We start from the raw sequence: 16012 nt of genomic DNA on the forward strand, positions 1-16012 counted from the left end.
AGGCGGCTAGCGACGGTTTGGATAGCCGACCTCTCCACCAGCGGGTACAAATGGGCTAACGGTCCAGGACCAGGTGAGCGCACGCGGGAGCCCGCCGCAGACGGAGACAGAGAAGGGACCTCCTGGGAGGCGGGCGGTGCTCGGGCGGGCCTAGGCTCCGCCCCCGGCTTGCGGGGCGCGGCATTTCGAACCCGTGGGCCCCGCCCCAGCGCGCGCCCGGCCCTCCTCCTTGGGAGGGGGGAGTCGGCTCGGTCCGCGCCCAGCCGCGTTCTCGCGGCCGGGTTGCAGGGCTGGGCGCGCGCCCCGCGTCCGGGGCAGGAAGATGGTGGCGAGCGCGCGGGTGCAGAAGCTGGTGCGGCGCTACAAGCTGGCGATCGCCACGGCGCTGGCCATCCTGCTGCTGCAGGGCCTGGTGGTGTGGAGCTTCAGCGGCCTGGAGGAGGACGAGCCGGGCGAGGTGCTCCGACCGCCGGGCGGGCAGGCGGGCAGGCCGGGCGCGGGGGCGCGCGGGGTCCTGGCGGGGCTGCAGGCGGCCCCGGCCGGGGAAGTGGGGCACTGGCCGCGTGCGTACCGGCGCGGGCAGCCACCGGGAGCGGGGCGTCGGGCCCCTGGCGCCTCTTTCCCAGGAGGGCCCCACGGACTGTGCGCGGGGGCGGTGCGTGACCCGGAGGCCCGGGCCGCGGGCGGGCAGGGGGCCCAGGTGGGAGGAACGGGTCTCGGTGGGGTGGTCCCAGGCCCGGGGAGCTATGAAGGTCAGGCGCGGGGCGTTGGACCGCGAGGCGGAGCCGGGCCCGAGCCTGCTCGGAGGTGGGAAGCCCCAGGCCAAACTTTCTGAAGTTGGGAGGGGGCGGAGGAGCGGGGCCGAGGGACCCCGGGCATCAGCTCCCAGAAGCGCCTGACGGGCAGCCGTCAGTGGAGAAGTGGAGCTCGGGGCTGGAACTCAGTACGGCAACCGAGGGAACAGGGAGTGACCCGGAGGGAGAGGACTGGAGTGTTCCCCAGGCGTGGCTTTCTTAACCTGGGGTCTGAAGAAAGCCGGGGGTCTTCAGGAGGAGATGGCTGGGGGAAGTGAGCTGGTGAGTGGCTTCAGGACATTAGGGAATGGTGGGGGGGAGGCCTATAGCTCTTAGGGAATGGGGACAGCATCAGCTGGTTTAGCAGAGCGTCAGGCCCCGGAGCAGGGACAAACCTGTCCAGCTCAGTACCCAGATCCCTGCCCTGAGAGTGTCACTCACTTCTGGCTGGTTTTAGCTGGGGCCCTGATACGTCGCTTCCCACGTTGGTCAGGAAGGGTTCAGTGGGGTCTGTGGCCATCTTGGAAGGTCCAGGAGATAAGCCAAACCCTGGCCCTGAGCTGTGGGCCAGTGAGCAGGGCTTCTCTGCCCATACCCCTATCCCCTCCGTTCTGGTGCTTCTAGGGCTCAGAGTCGGTCGCTCTGCTTGCCGTGTCCTCTTGGGTCTCTCCACCTGGCAGTGTGAAGGCCAAGGGAGCTCCATGTCCACTTACCCCTTCTACACCTGGGCAGTCTGGAAGGCTTGTTGTGGAGACTGGGAGAAGGGCTGCCCTTGTCTCTTTTGGGGGAACCAAGAGGCTGGGATGTTGAGGGAGTCGTAACAGAGTCATGTGAGGCCATAACTCCAAAAGATGCTGAGTGGGGTCGGGAAGAGGCTGGCTCTGTGACATGCAAAGGGAGTTGACTTGTTCTGTGTGGACCAGTGAGGAGGAGAAGGAGGAAGAGTGTTTCAGGGTCCATGTGAGAAGACGGGGCAGCTGCGACATTCTCCGAGGTAGTTGGGGAGCCCTCTGACCCTGGAGTGTGTGAGCAGAGGCCGGTGACCATTCTGGGGAGGGCTATAGCCTAGCCGCCGAGGCCTCACAGAAACCAGTGGCCCCCAGCTTCGTGGCTCAGTGAGTCTCTGAAGGGGCTGAGAGACTGTCCAGGCCTCAAATCCCTGCTGGCCTGCCCACAGCCTGGGGTGGGGGACTCTGGCAGTAGAATAGGGGTCCCACCTCCCCACCTCCCCGTCCAGGTTCCTGGCAGAGGCTGATAGGGCTGGACCGGACTGGGATAGTAGAGATCCTCGATGACCTAAAGGTTGTGCAGTGCAGGCAGGCATTGGCACGTGGACCCCTTCAGCAGCCCCCTTGCCGGAGCCAGGGGTTGCCAGGCAGCGCAGTGGGCTTCCAAGTCCGACCAGCCCACCTCCCCGTTCGGGGTCCACTTCTGGCCTTGCTGCCAAGTGAGACCACAGGCATGTTACCTAGCCTCCTTCCAAGTCCTCAGCAGTGACCGCCCTCCCTCAAGAGGGGATACTCACAGCACTTTTCTCACTGGGCCATCGTGACAGTTAAGTAAAAATGATGTCCGTGAAGCATTAGCAGGAGTTCCTGGTGCGTGCTACACCACTGGGAAATAATATGATCTCGGCTCTGCACACTGGGCCTAGGGATCCGTTCATCAGGTCAGTTGGTCAGTCAACAAAAGATGGTTAACTCGTGCTCCCTAACAGGCTCTGCTAAGACTGGGGATACGGAAATAAAGTAGACAAGGCCGGGGCGCCGGAGGGCAGGTGGTGAGCAGGGGGGAGGCTGACAGTGGGAAGGCAACTCAGTTGTGTTGAGGGGGATGGTGGAGCTGGTGGTCGGGGAAGGCTTTGGCAGGAAGCATGGTGGGCGCAGGGGAAGAGGTGGACAGAGTTGGCGCACAGAGTGGGCATGGCTGGGTGTCTTCGAGGAATGGGAAGGAGGGTGGGGCATACTTCTCCTTGGAAGAAGGTTTGAGAATTAGTCCGGGGTGCATCCTGGAGACCCTAGGGAGGGACCCAGGTGCCGTTGTAAGTGACGTGGGGTGAGGCAGTGGGGTCACGTGCGTTTTAGATGCACACTCTGCCCATCTATGGAGGGGCTGCAGTGGAGACCAGGTCTGACTGTTAATGTCCAAAGAACCACTTTATGGTTTTAAAAGCTTTCACAAACGTGGTCTCACCACTTACTTTAAACACAGCCTGAGATGTCTGAAGGTGGTAGGGTGTGGGGGAAGCCATTCTGTGTTCTCTGGAAGTGGCAGAGGACTTGAACACCTTCTCCGTGGGGAAGGGGGACCTCAAAGGCCAGAATGCATCTAGGCCAGAGGTCAGAGAGCAGGTCCCCACCCTCAGGAAGCAAAGGGGACCCTGACCTCAGGGCTACTAGGGAAAGTTCCTTTGGGGGGACAAGTATGGGGCCTTGCCAATGCCCCTATGAACATGGGTGGGCAGCGGTGGCGTTTGGCTTTCCACTAGGGACCACCCCCCATTCCTCACTGCTGCCTCCGGGCCCCCAGCTTTCTCTGGGATTGACCTCAGGGTCAGCCAGCTCCCTGCTGCACTGCAGGGCCCCAGCCTGCCCACCTCCTCCCTCATCCCATCCCCACCGCAGCCAGCCTGGCTGTGTGCCCCACGCCCTGCCCTCTTGACCAACTTCCTGACTTGCCAGTACCGGCTTCCACTGCGCGCGCCCACAGCGGCTCTGCCATCTCTATCCAGCAGAGCTTGAGAACGAATGTCTTTCTCTGCCCATGGTGTCGCCAGGTCGGACATCACCAGCTTGACCTACGCTCTGCTCAAGGGACTACGCAGTCACTTTTCCTGGGGACTGTGCGGTCCAGGGTGCCCTCCCCAGTGTGGGTCCAGAGTGAGGTCTACTCCCGCCTCCCACCCTGCCCTCCCTGTTGTGTTGTCTCCTCAGATGGAGAGAGACACCCCCAGCTCTCATCAGATCTCTCAAGAGATCAGAGGCTGGCTGGGTGCCGTGAGCAGAGAGTGTGGGTGCTTGGGTGGAGGAGCAGGGCTCTAGCCCTAAGGTAGCTGTCGGCCTGGCAGGCAGGGCGCCTGCTGTGTGCTCTGATGGGAGGTGGTGAGGGGGCAGGGAAAACTCAACCCGATAGAGTCCACAGTGTCTAAGGGCCTTGTCGCCTCTTCTGACTTCACATTTGACTATTTCCTAATCCTTTTCCAGCGATAGTTAATAGTAATAATAATAATGAGGGCATTAGCATCTCTCAGATGCTGAGCCTATACCAAGAACCTTACACTCATTCATTCATTCAGCAACTATTTATTGCCATTTCTCCTATTGCCAGACATTCTGCTGGGCTCTTGGAATGCATTAGTGAACAACACAACAAAAGCCAGGTCCTCATGTACATGCCATTCTTGTGAGCGATGAGACACCTGTAATAACACAGAAGAAATAAGGACATTCTAGCATGAGAAAAGGAAGGAAGTGCTGTGGGAAAAGTTAAGTGAAGGTCAGGGTGGGCCTTGCTAAGAAGGTGGCATCTGAGCAGAGGATTGAAGGGGACAAGGCATAGTAGTGGGGACATCTGGGGGGGGCATTCCAGGCACAGGGGACAGTGCGTGGCAGGTGGTGTGGAGGGACACCTAGAAGGCCACTGCAGCTGGAGGAGAGTGAGCATGATAGGTTAGCAGGAGATGAGGTCAGAAAGGGAGGGGTGGCCGGAGGGGCGGCTAGACACAATTCACACAACCTCTGTGCACTCTTGGAGGGACTTGGGGTTTTTCTCTCGGAGGGGAGCCCATGGGTGGTTTGGAGCAGAGGGGTGGTGAAGTGGGGCTTGTTTTAACGGGAACACACTGGCTGCTTTGATGGGAATGGACCATCAGGGAACCAGAGGAGGAGCAGGAGGACCAGGGATGCTGGGCAGGGGTGGCCGTGATGGAGGCCGGGAGAGGTGTATTATGAAGGTGGACCCAGCAGGGCTTACTGGTGGGGGACTGATGGGGTGTGAGGGAAACTAGAGTCAAAGATGACTCCTCAAGGGTTTCGGCCTGAATGACTGGAAGGAAAGGGTTGCCGTTAACAAGACAGGGAGACTGTCATAGAGGCAGGTCATGAGGAACAGGAGGAGCTCGCTTTGGGACTTGTGGGTTCCAGAGATCTGTCAGGCTCTCAGGGGAGATACCGAGGGCTCAGGCGGGCAGTTAAACACCTGAAGGTTCAAGGGAGCAGTCCGGGCCAGAAAGCGACACCTGAGAGCGGCTGGAGTTCAGAGGCTGCTCAAGGTCGCCGGGAAGCGAGGGTGAGGTTGAGCCCCAGGGTGGTCTCAGGAGATGGAGGAGGATGGGCCAAGAAGATGGAGAAGGAGCAGCCAGGGAGACAGCAGAAGCCCTAAGAGCACAGCCGACAGTCTAGTAAGGAGGGCACTGTGGATCACAGGTCATGCTGTCTGTCGAGAGGCCAGGCCAGGAAAGGCCCATGACCCATGGTGGGTGGCCAGGGAGGCCCGTGGAGGGGCCTCGGGACGGCGAGGGTGCACCCGACGGCTGGTGGAGACAGTGCCCTCCAGGACACTAGTGTGCGCTCGCTCTCACGGACGCCCACACCTCTCTCCCATGTCATAGCTGAGGAACCTGCTCGGACAAGGTAGGCATTCAGGGAGCAGTCGCACCGCTCTTTCCATGCCTCGGCCACCAGACATGAGCTGCATGTCCTCTGTGTGTCAGCTATACTGCCGGACTCTGGGACATGGGGCTGGTGTGACAGTCCCTCCCTTGGGAGCCCAGCCTGCTGGGGGAACGTCCCCCTCTGGGGGCAAATGGAACGGTTCTCAGGAGGGGACTCTGGAGCCAGCTCTTGAAGGATGGGTGGGATTTGGTCCCGCAGGGAGGGGCACCAAGGAGGGGGGCAGGGAGAGCTGGAGAAGATGGTGGGTACACGTGCCTTTCGGGAGTGACTAGGCCATCTAGGGGAGCACCTGGTTTGAGAAGAGGCCAGGGAGCCAGGAAGCAGAGTGTGGCAGCCGTGATTTCCCTTCTAGAGAAATCCCGCCGTGAGGAGCATTCAGGTGCCAGCCTCCAGCTGCAGGTGCCCTGAGGCCCCGCCTCAGCCTCCCAGCCGGTGACAGCGTGTGGCAGTGGCTTGTGCCATCTGCGCCATCCCCAGCAGCTGGCCCTGGTTCTCTCTGAGCTGCACTGTTGTCCAAAGCTCTTCCTTCTGTCCCCTCTAACACCAGGGACAGGCCTGCTTGGGTGTTAACGAAAGTCACGCACTCTGACTCCGTCTTAGTCTCTGCCTCCCAGAGAATCCCCCCAATCTTGGGATCTCAGGCTTCCCCTCGGGGCTCCCCACCAGGCCAGGCCCCTTTACTCCTGCACTCCACACTCCCACGTGGACATTCTGTAGCTGGCAGAACGCTTTCCTTCGGTCTCTTCCTGTCCAGGCCCAGGTGGGACTTACGTGTCCTCTCCAGGGTCTCCACGCCCTTCTGCGACATTCACGTTCGTATTTGCTGAAAAAGAGCGGTGTCTGATTCCAGAGCCCAGGGGGACGCGGGGCCCTGGGGTGTGAGCACGTGGTGGTGTGGCTGCAGCCGTGTCCTGGAGGCCTGGTGGCACTTTCTTAGCCACTGCTCAGGGAGGCCTCCCCGCAAAGTCCTCCTTGTGCAGAGCCCTCCTGCGAATGGCACTCCTCCTCGGAGGGCAGAGGGTGAGGCAGCGCCTTCTAGGCCTGAGGCCAGCAGGGAGCTAAAGAGCAGGAGGACAGCGACTGTCCCTGTGACCGCGACTGCCCATCTTTTACAGAAAGGAAGGCAGAGGAAGCCACGGCCGCTGGACCCTGGCGAGGGCTCCAAGGACACAGACAGTTCAGCCGGGCGCCGGGGCAGCGCGGGCAGAAGGCATGGGCGCTGGCGGGGTCGTCCCGAGAGCCCCGGCGTGCCCGTGGCCAAGGTGGTACGGGCGGTCACCAGCCGGCACAGAGCTAGCCGCCGTGTCCCGCCGGCCCCACCCCCAGAGGCCCCAGGCCGCCAGAACCTGAGCGGGGCAGCAGCTGGGGAGGCGCTGGTTGGGGCGGCCGGCTTCCCACCGCATGGAGACACAGGGAGCGTGGAGGGCGCCCCCCAGCCAACGGACAACGGCTTCACCCCCAAGTGTGAGATCGTGGGCAAGGACGCGCTGTCTGCTCTCGCCCGGGCCAGCTCCAAGCAGTGCCAGCAGGAGATTGCCAATGTGGTGTGCCTGCACCAGGCCGGGAACCTCATGCCCAAGGCTGTGCCCCGCCACTGCCAGCTGGCTGGTGAGAGGAAGAGACAGGGCTGGGTGGAGGGGTAGCCGCCCCAGGGCTGGGGTGCCGTGGCAGGACCCTTCTTTGCCCAGAGGAAGAAAGCTCAGAGGGCCCCCCCTCCCCCCCCGCCGGCCAGGCTGGTGATAAAGTGCACTGAGCGGCCAAGGCAGAGCTAGGACCCCGGAGCGACAGGCTCCAAGTCCAAGGTCCTTCCTTTGGAAAGCAGGCGGCCCTCTTCCCGCCTCACCCCCACCCTGTGGCCTGGGGAGAGGCCTCACTGCTGCTCCTGCTCTCCGCTCAGGGAAGATGAGCCCCGGCATCCAGTGGGACGAGGTCCGGGCCCAGCAGCCCGCGGATGGCCCCCCGGTCCGAATTGCCTACATGCTGGTGGTTCACGGCCGTGCCATCCGTCAGCTGAAGCGCCTTCTCAAGGCCGTCTACCACGCGCAGCACTTCTTCTATATCCACGTAGACAAGGTACCGTTGGAGGGACAGCACAGGGACCTGAGCGAGTCGCGCCAAGACCCAGCAGGTCACCGGTAGCCAGGCTCACTGGTCTGCCCGAGTGGCCTCCAGACAGGGGAGCAGGCCGAGAACGTGGGGCGCGGCCGGTTGGGAGCTGGAGCACTGCCCTGTGGTCTCTCCATTCCGTGTCACTTGTCCAAGCGGGGGGCAGGAAGTTGTAATGCCGGGGGGCCCCCCCTGTGGCTGCTGAGTACCCCCGCATCCACTGCAGCGCTCCAACTACCTGCACCGTGAGGTCGTGGAGTTGGCCCGGCAGTATGACAACGTTCGGGTGACGCCCTGGCGCATGGTCACCATCTGGGGCGGGGCCAGCCTGCTGCGGATGTACCTGCGGAGCATGCGGGACCTGCTAGAGGTGCCCGGCTGGGCCTGGGACTTCTTCATCAACCTCAGTGCCACCGACTACCCGACCAGGTGCGGGCACTGCTCCAAGTCCTCCAGGGAAGACGGGGAGGGGGGTCCTTGGGGTGGGAGGGTCCTGAGCGACTCCCTCCCCTCCTCCAGGCCTCATTCTGGTCCCCGGACCACAGCCCCGGTTGAGGGGAGGGCCTGGTAGAAGATCATGTCAGGATTGAGAGTGACAAGGGACTAGGAAGTGGACAGAGGCCTGGACTGGGGTGCACGGTCAGAGGGCAGGGCTGGACGGGAGCTGCAGGTGCCCATGACCCCAGAGCATTAGCCCAGGGCAGGGCAAGTGGCCTGGACAGCTCCCTGTTTGGCAGGGAGCTGCAGAGGGTGCCAGGGTGGGAAATGGGGCCTGAGCCTGAGCCGGTCCCCTCACACACACTCCCCGTGCCCCATCCCCTCTCCAGGACCAACGAGGAGCTGGTGACTTTCCTGTCCAAGAACCGGGACAAGAACTTCCTCAAGTCACATGGCCGGGACAACTCCAGGTGAGGGGTCTCATTACAGCCCCTCCCACACACAGCAGGATTATAGGGCCTCCCGGCCAAGCCCAGATTGAAGCATGCTGGTCCCTGGGTGCATGAGAGAGCTTGCCCCCCGCCCCCCAAGACTGTCATTGTGGCCTGTCTGTCCCCCTACCCCCCACGACCTTCATCATGAACCATCTGCCCCCTTGCCCCCCATGACCTTCTCGTGGCCTCTCTGCCCCCTCGCCCCCCATGACTCTCATCGTGGCCTATCTGCCCCCCTGCCTCCCATGACCATCATTGTGGCCCATCTGCCCCCTGGCCCCCATGACCCTCATTGTGGCCCGTCTGACCCCCACCGCCTTGGCAGGTTCATCAAGAAACAGGGCCTAGACCGGCTCTTTCACGAGTGCGACTCACACATGTGGCGGCTGGGCGAGCGGCAGATCCCGGCGGGCATCGTGGTGGACGGCGGCTCGGACTGGTTCGTGCTGACACGCAGCTTCGTGGAGTACGTAGTGTACACGGACGACCCGCTGGTGGCCCAGCTGCGCCAGTTCTACACGTACACGCTGCTCCCCGCCGAGGTGGGTGACCCGGGTCCCCCCTCACCCCCACTGCGAGGGCGGGGAGGCTGTGGGCTGTGGCCTGTGGCTCACCCCCCCCCCCGCCCCCGCCGCAGTCCTTCTTCCACACGGTGCTGGAGAACAGCCCGGCCTGCGAGAGCCTAGTGGACAACAACCTGCGGGTCACCAACTGGAACCGCAGGCTGGGCTGCAAGTGCCAGTACAAGCACATCGTGGACTGGTGCGGCTGCTCGCCCAATGACTTCAAGCCGCAGGACTTCCTCCGGCTGCAGGTGCTTCCCCGGGGACCTCCCTGCCCGGCCGCCCCCTGCCCAGCCTTTCTCTCTGTCCTTTCTGCTGGCAGAAGGGATTCAAGCTGAGCCCCCATCAGAGAATCTTGGGGTGGGGGGGCTTCCCCTGCAGCAGCTCTCGGGGCTCTGCTGGCAGTGGGAAGGGCCCCAGGAGGCTGATGTCTAGGCAGTGCTGGGAGGGCCCCCCCAGCCTAGCCACGCCACCTGGGACCTCCAGACCCCTTCACCCTCATTGCCTCTCCCGCTCCAGCAAGTCTCCAGACCCACCTTCTTCGCCCGGAAGTTCGAGTCGACCGTGAACCAGGAGGTCCTGGAGATCCTGGATTTCCACCTCTATGGCAGCTACCCACCGGGTACACCAGCTCTCAAGGCGTACTGGGAGAACACCTACGATGTGGCCGATGGCCCCAGTGGGCTCAGTGACGTCATGCTCACCGCCTACACCGCCTTCGCCCGCCTCAGCCTGCGCCACGCTGCCACCGCGACACCCCTGATGGCCTCCCCACTCTGCAGGTGAGACCTCCTTCTGACCTGTTGCAGGCCCTGCGCATGTGGCACCCTGTGGGGAGGCCAGTCAGAAAGAGACCGCCCCTACCCCAGGGAGTCCAACCTCCAAAGCAGGGGAGAATGCAAATAAAGCAAAGAGAGCAAGAGCCAGGCACGTAGGTGCTGTGGGTGTGAGATTTGGGGCAAAGGACACGCTTGGGGACGGGACTACCCAGAGCCCCCTCCCTGGGACTCCAGGCCACGTCGGGTGTGCTGATGGCATCTCCCTTTCTCCCTGCTGGAACCTTCTTAGGTTTGAGCCCCGGGGCTTGCCGTCCAGCGTGCACCTGTATTTCTATGACGACCATTTCCAGGGCTACCTGGTGACGCAGGCGGTGCAGCCCTCAGCCCAGGGGCCGGCAGAGACGCTTGAGATGTGGCTGATGCCCCAGGGGTCGCTGAAGCTGTTGGGGCGCAGTGGCCAGGCCAGCCGGCTCCAGAGTCTGGAGGTGGGACAGGTCCTCCCCTTGCTTTTTCCTGACCCCCAGTTAAGACTCCGGGTAGTAGGAAGAGGGGGACAGACACCACGGGAGGGACAAGGACTGAGTTAGGCCTTTCAGGACTGGGTTCACAGGCTCTCCCTTCCCAGTGACGGAGCTAGGGTCTCCCTGACAGGCGCACGCCAAGGGGCACCTCCCTCGTGGGGTGCACAGAGGACATGCAGGGAGCAGGGAGATGACTGTATTGCTCTAGAGGGCAAGCCCAGTCTTCTATGACACTGCAGTGATTTCCTTCTAGAGGGACTTGGATACTCTATTAGGCTATGGAGTGTCCTCTGGCTCTTGCAGGCTGTGGCTTCATGTGGGGATGGTCTCTGGGCAGGGCCTTAAACCTCAGCTCAGCCTTGTGGCCCCCAGCACAACAGAGCAAGCCAGAGCAGGAGCCTAGGACAAATCTGAGAGCTGAGAAAGATCTTAGAGCAAATCCCAGTCCCGGCCTTTCCTTCTGCAAATGGGGAGGCTGGAGCCTGAAAAGACGCAGTGACTGGGCCAAGGTCACACAGACAGTTAGAGGCAGTATCAGAGTAGAGAGGACTTGTTCCCCCAGCGCCCGCCCAGCTGCCTCCCTCCCTACAGGTCGGCACTGAGTGGGACCCCAAAGAGCGTCTTTTCCGGAACTTTGGGGGGTTGCTGGGGCCACTGGACGAGCCTGTGGCTGTGCAGCGCTGGGCCCGGGGCACCAACCTCACAGCCACCGTGGTGTGGATCGACCCCACCTACGTGGTGGCCACGTCGTATGACGTCACGGTAGACGCGGACACCGAGGTCACGCAGTACAAGCCCCCGCTGAGCCGGCCCCTGCGGCCAGGGGCCTGGACTGTTCGGCTCCTTCAATTCTGGGAACCCCTGGGTGAGACCCGCTTCCTCGTGCTGCCCTTGACCTTCAACCGCAAACTACCTCTCAGGAAAGGTAAGGATCTAGGCCCAGAAGCCAGACAAGATATAGGATTCACCAGGCAGGCGACCGGTCCCAAGAAGCTGACCGTCAGGGCTGACTTTCGAGTAGGGGAAAGGGGCAGGGCTGGGGCCTGGATGATCTGTCCCTTAGTATCCCTGTACCATGGTAGGGCAGTGAGGCAAGCTTTGTGGTCAGGTGGACTTGGCTTTGGAATGTAGTTCTGACATTTTGGTTGGACCTTTATCCTTGGTTACTTGGCCTTCAGAGCCGAGCCCTGGTCTTACTTGTTTAAAGTAGGAGGGATAGAACCATTGGAGGCCTCCAGGATGTGTGGAACACAAGTCCACTCAAACCAGCTCCAGTAAAATGGGGAAATTATGGGAAGAATGCAGGGCTGTCCCCCAGAACCCAGGAAATGTGTCTGTGGGGCCACATGTCCCGTCTGTGTGTCAGCCCCAGGCACTGGCTTCTCAGTACATGATATTGGCCTCTCCGTGTGGTAGAGACTGACCAGTGCCTCCTGGTCCCCGGATTCCTGATTCTTGGGGCAGCAGAGCTGACTGAGCACCCAAACCACCATGTGGCTGGGTGGGCGGGATCCTGTGGCCCAGCCCACACTTAGGTGAGGCTAAGGGAGCAGGCTTGGAACACAGGCACAGGCTTCAGGTTCCCTCAAGAGGGGCCTAGGACAACTAACTAACCCCTGGGAGATATCAGGGATGAGTATGTGGGTAAACATAGCTTATATACAGTAGGTGCTCAATAGGTAGGTGTTGTTTCCTTCCTCTGGCTCCATCTTATTACAGAGAAGATCAGGAGTAACCCCGAGATGGATGGGGTATAGGCGGGGGGGGGGGGGGGGCGGGGGCTGTAGCAGATCCAGAGCAGACAAGCCACACCCCTGCTCTCCCGGGACTCCGAGTCTGATGCAGGAGGTGGGGCAGGTGGAGGGCAGCTGTCCAGCGGGCCGGTATTGGTGCTGAGCCCCAGTGAGCTGGAATTTTACAGAGAAGGGTGTTCTAAGCTGAGGGGACAAAGCCCATGGGCATCTGGTGCATGAGGGGAACAGAGGGTCAAGAAGGTAGGAGGTAAGGGGTGGTGGGAAGGGAGGCTAGCAAAGAAAGGAGGCCCCACAGCTGAGGGCCCGAGGCTCTGGGAACCCCCGGGGATGGCTGAGAAGGGGTTCAGGGGACAGAGACCAGACCATCATGGGAAAGTTACCTCCTCTCCCAAAGTGCCTTGATCTCATTGTTATGAAGTTGGGAATTCAGAGATTATGGCCTTGATTTCATGAAAGCGGATGGCGTCACAGGCCCAGAAAGTTCTGTGGGTCAGCACAAGGTCACAGGTCACTCAGCGCCCTGTGACTCCCTGGTAGAGCTGGGAGAGACCTGGGGGCGCCCAGACCTGCATGGGGAGGGGCCAGGGGCGGGGGCTGGCCTTCACCGAATTGGCTGGGTGGGGCCGCTCACTGTCTGTCCTGCACCCTGCAGATGACGCAAGCTGGCTACATGCTGGGCCACCCCACAATGAGTACATGGAGCAGAGTTTCCAGGGCCTCAGTGGTATCCTGAACCTGCCCCAGCCGGAACCTGCAGAGGAGGCCGCCCGGCGGCATGCAGAGCTCACGGGCCCGGCCCTGGAGGCCTGGACAGATGGGGAGCTGAGTGGCTTCTGGTCTGTGGCCGGACTGTGCGCCATGGGCCCCTCCGCCTGCCCCGGCCTGGAGCTTTGCAGACTGACCAGCTGGAGCTCTGTGTCCCCCGACCCCAAATCAGAGCTGGGACCCGTCAAAGCAGACGGGCGACTCAGGTAGCAGGGCCCTGGCCTCCGGATGAACCAGGGATTGCACCTTACAGACAGCGGAGGGGTGTCCCCTCCCCACAGGCAAGAGCCAGAGGCCCAGGCAGGCTACCCCTTTGAGCCATCAAGGATGGGCGCAGACGGCAGGGAAGGGGGCATGCTCCTTACTGCTCACGGTTCTGCCGGGAACCCCAGCGGAGGGCAGGAGTGTGGGGAGAAGGGCTCCAGCTTCCACGCCCTGCTCTTCCTCGCTTTCCCTTCTAGGTTTCTTATTATTTGGGTTTTTTTGTTTGTTTGTTTGTTTCTAATGGGTGGTAGGGGGAGGAACTGGAAATGAAAGCTGTGCAATAGGGCTCAGAGCAGCCCCAGGAAGTGGGCCATGGCTCTGGGGAGCAGGGGCCTGACGAGCCCATCTGCTGTTGCTCTGGAGGAGGCCGGGCCTGCCTCACTCTCCGGGACCTCATTCCCCCAGCCTGGGCCTATGGTGCTCATGGCTGAGGCTCTACGGGGGTACAAGTGCCACGCCAGGCTCTGAGGCCCGGAGACCAGGTGATTTGGGGGAGCGCTGCAGAGCTGGACTCTAGTGGGACAGCCTCTCTTCTTGTAGCCAGGGGACCATAGAAGAAGGGGTGGGGCTGGCTCTCAGGCTTTCCAGCATGTCTGGCCCCTCGAGGGGCAAGGCAGGGCATCAGGGCCTGCTGAGACCAATGCAGAGTTTCCCAGGTACCCAGAACTGCAAGCCAGACCTGGGCTCCCACGCTGCAGGGGTGAGCCCTCGGGAGCAGTGTGGGAAGAAAACTCTGTCGGGGCTCTCCGAAGAGTCTAGAGAAGCATTGTGCCTGAAAGCTCCACGTGTAGTCTGAAATATGCAACAGAAGAAATATATCTCTATCTCTCTAAGTCAAGCCTCCGTGTCCTTCCTCCCGGCTGCCAGGAAGCTGGCACTGTCTGGCCTTCCCCCGAATGTCTTCGCTGGTATGCTCTGAAAGCCATGAGAAGGTGGAAGTTTTATTTCCCTTGAGTGGGAACGGTTTAGAATCCAAGAACCAGAAGGGAGGCAGGAACCCATCTAGAGCAGCTCCCTCTTTTTCTGAGGGCCAGATAGGCCCTTGCTCATTGCCGGCCAGGAGGCCAGCACGAAAGCCAGTTCAGTTCTCAAGGGTCCTGACCCAGCACTTCCTCGGGATGCTGGCTTCTTTGCCTTTGGCCTCATCAGGGCCCATCCCACAAGCTCTCCTCACTCTCCTGCCCGGCTCCGATGTATGGAGCACCCCCCAGAATGGAGGCAGCCCCAGCCACAGCCTGGTAGTTCGAGTTGGAATTGTAGGGGCAAGAGTCACAGTGGCGTGGGTCCCTGGCCACCACCCTAAGGCCCTGGGAGGGCCATGCTGGAAAGGTTTGTCCCACCTTTCTCCTCTGCCAACCCCTTTCTCCCTCCAGCTCTCCTGCTGTTGTCAGCAGGGGCTCCGTATCAGACCTTCACGCCTGACTTAATATGGGAGCCAGGGTTTCTCAGACCTTTAAAAGCACTCCATCGGAGGTCCTGCATAGGCCTGCTCAGCTCTGCACCGGGAACAAAGGGCTCATTCCTGCCTCGACTGCCACATGTCAAGTTTTCTTAGTGGCCAGGAGAGGGCGCCCTTGACTGCCAGGAAGGGCGGTGGCGGGGGATCTGTTCAGCCAGCGGGCGGGCATTCTGCATAGCATCTCATTGAATCCTTACACTGTGAGGCAGGCGCTTTAAGGATGGACATGCGGCACACCAGGAAACTGGAATGATGAGCCCGAAGTCACAGCCCTGCAGTGGCGGCAGTAAGCTCCTGGCGGAGGCAGGAGGCCCGCCTTGCACTCTGACCACCCCCTGCCCTCCCGAGAGCAGGTCACCAGCGAGGAGCTGACAGCAGGAAGAACTCCCGCTAACTCGGGTGAGGGGGCAGGATGACATTGTTCTGGCTGCTATTTTTGTCAACCTCTGAAATTCGCCCTGAGTCTCTAGAATTTTTTTTTTTTTTAACACAAAAACTCAGGTCGATAAAAAGAAAAATTGCTAAGCGGGTCCCGGTAACGGTCAGAGCATTTACACTCTGTGGGCTGAGGACTCTCCATCCGGATGGCAGGGTTCACCTGGGCTGCTGTTAGGTTAGCACAACAGTTTCCAGAGTCTTCATTTCCGAAATCAGCAGGGCCTGCGCTCTCTGTTTCAGGCCCTGCCACGCTCACCCCATCACACCAGGCCCTGGTTACTTATTACTAGCCACCATCCGCTGCCATAAGCGCTCAGAGTTTGCACCTTGAGCCCAGTGGCTGGGCGCCCTGCCTGAGGGTTCTGAGTTCGTTGGTGAGGCGGGAACCCAGTGGAGGCATGGATTCAGAGCTCCCTCAGGAGATCCTAATTTGTGGACCAGCTCCACCCACACCACTCTGGCAGGCCTGGGCTGACCTCCTGAGTTGGAAGCATTGCGGGACCCAGACCAGGCTCTAGGCTCCAGAACCCCTGGCCAGTTCAGAAAGCAGGTTTGGCTGCGGAGGACCGCCCTCCCCGTCCTCTCCCCTGTGTGAGCCATGGAGGCCAGAGCGCAGCTTCTCTGCGTTTTCCCCACCCCTGTCTTTCTGGAGGGTTAGCTCAGCCTGGAGGTTTGGACTCTGAGGCTTTGAAATCCTCCCCCCAGGCTGGGCCCCCTGGGGTCAAGATCAGGATTCGGGACTGGCAGGATGAGGGGTGGAGGTGGGTTGGCTGGGGCAGTCTAGACCCCATAGGCTAAGCACTAATTCCTTTGGAGGGAGGGGGAGCGCCTGGGGAGGGAGGCTTTTGTATTTTGTGGCCCTTGTGCCCAGTTTCCAGGGCAACCTTGGACTGCTTTGTTCCCTTGGAGGGGGAGCCAAGAGCAGAAGACTGCCAACTGGCATCCTGAGTCCCATTACCTGGGC

General features: G+C 61.3%; 1 protein-coding gene across 1 annotated transcript; it reads left to right on the forward strand.

Annotated features, from left to right (window-relative positions):
- The first annotated feature begins 240 nt into the window (after positions 1–240).
- On the forward strand, positions 241–13984 carry XYLT2 (xylosyltransferase 2). Its single transcript, XM_047707380.1, has 11 exons — positions 241–457; positions 6583–7075; positions 7365–7540; positions 7800–8002; positions 8401–8481; positions 8831–9047; positions 9143–9319; positions 9588–9850; positions 10137–10332; positions 10960–11293; positions 12775–13984. Exons 1-11 carry the CDS (start codon positions 323–325, stop codon positions 13095–13097), a joined length of 2598 nt encoding a protein of 865 aa, XP_047563336.1. The 5' UTR covers positions 241–322; the 3' UTR covers positions 13098–13984.
- Positions 13985–16012: the final 2028 nt, after the last annotated feature.

The sequence above is a fragment of the Lutra lutra genome, chromosome 16 (genome assembly GCF_902655055.1).
Source record: "Lutra lutra chromosome 16, mLutLut1.2, whole genome shotgun sequence".
Taxonomy (NCBI): domain Eukaryota; kingdom Metazoa; phylum Chordata; class Mammalia; order Carnivora; family Mustelidae; genus Lutra; species Lutra lutra.

Coding starts and splice junctions, on each gene's coding strand:
- XYLT2 (XM_047707380.1), top strand. CDS start 323: ATGGTGGCGAGCGCGCGGGTGCAGAAGCTGGTGCGGCGCTACAAGCTG. Junction 7,076..7,364: donor CCGCCACTGCCAGCTGGCTG/GTGAGAGGAAGA, acceptor CTCTCCGCTCAG/GGAAGATGAGCCCCGGCATC. Junction 9,048..9,142: donor ACACGCTGCTCCCCGCCGAG/GTGGGTGACCCG, acceptor CCCCCGCCGCAG/TCCTTCTTCCACACGGTGCT.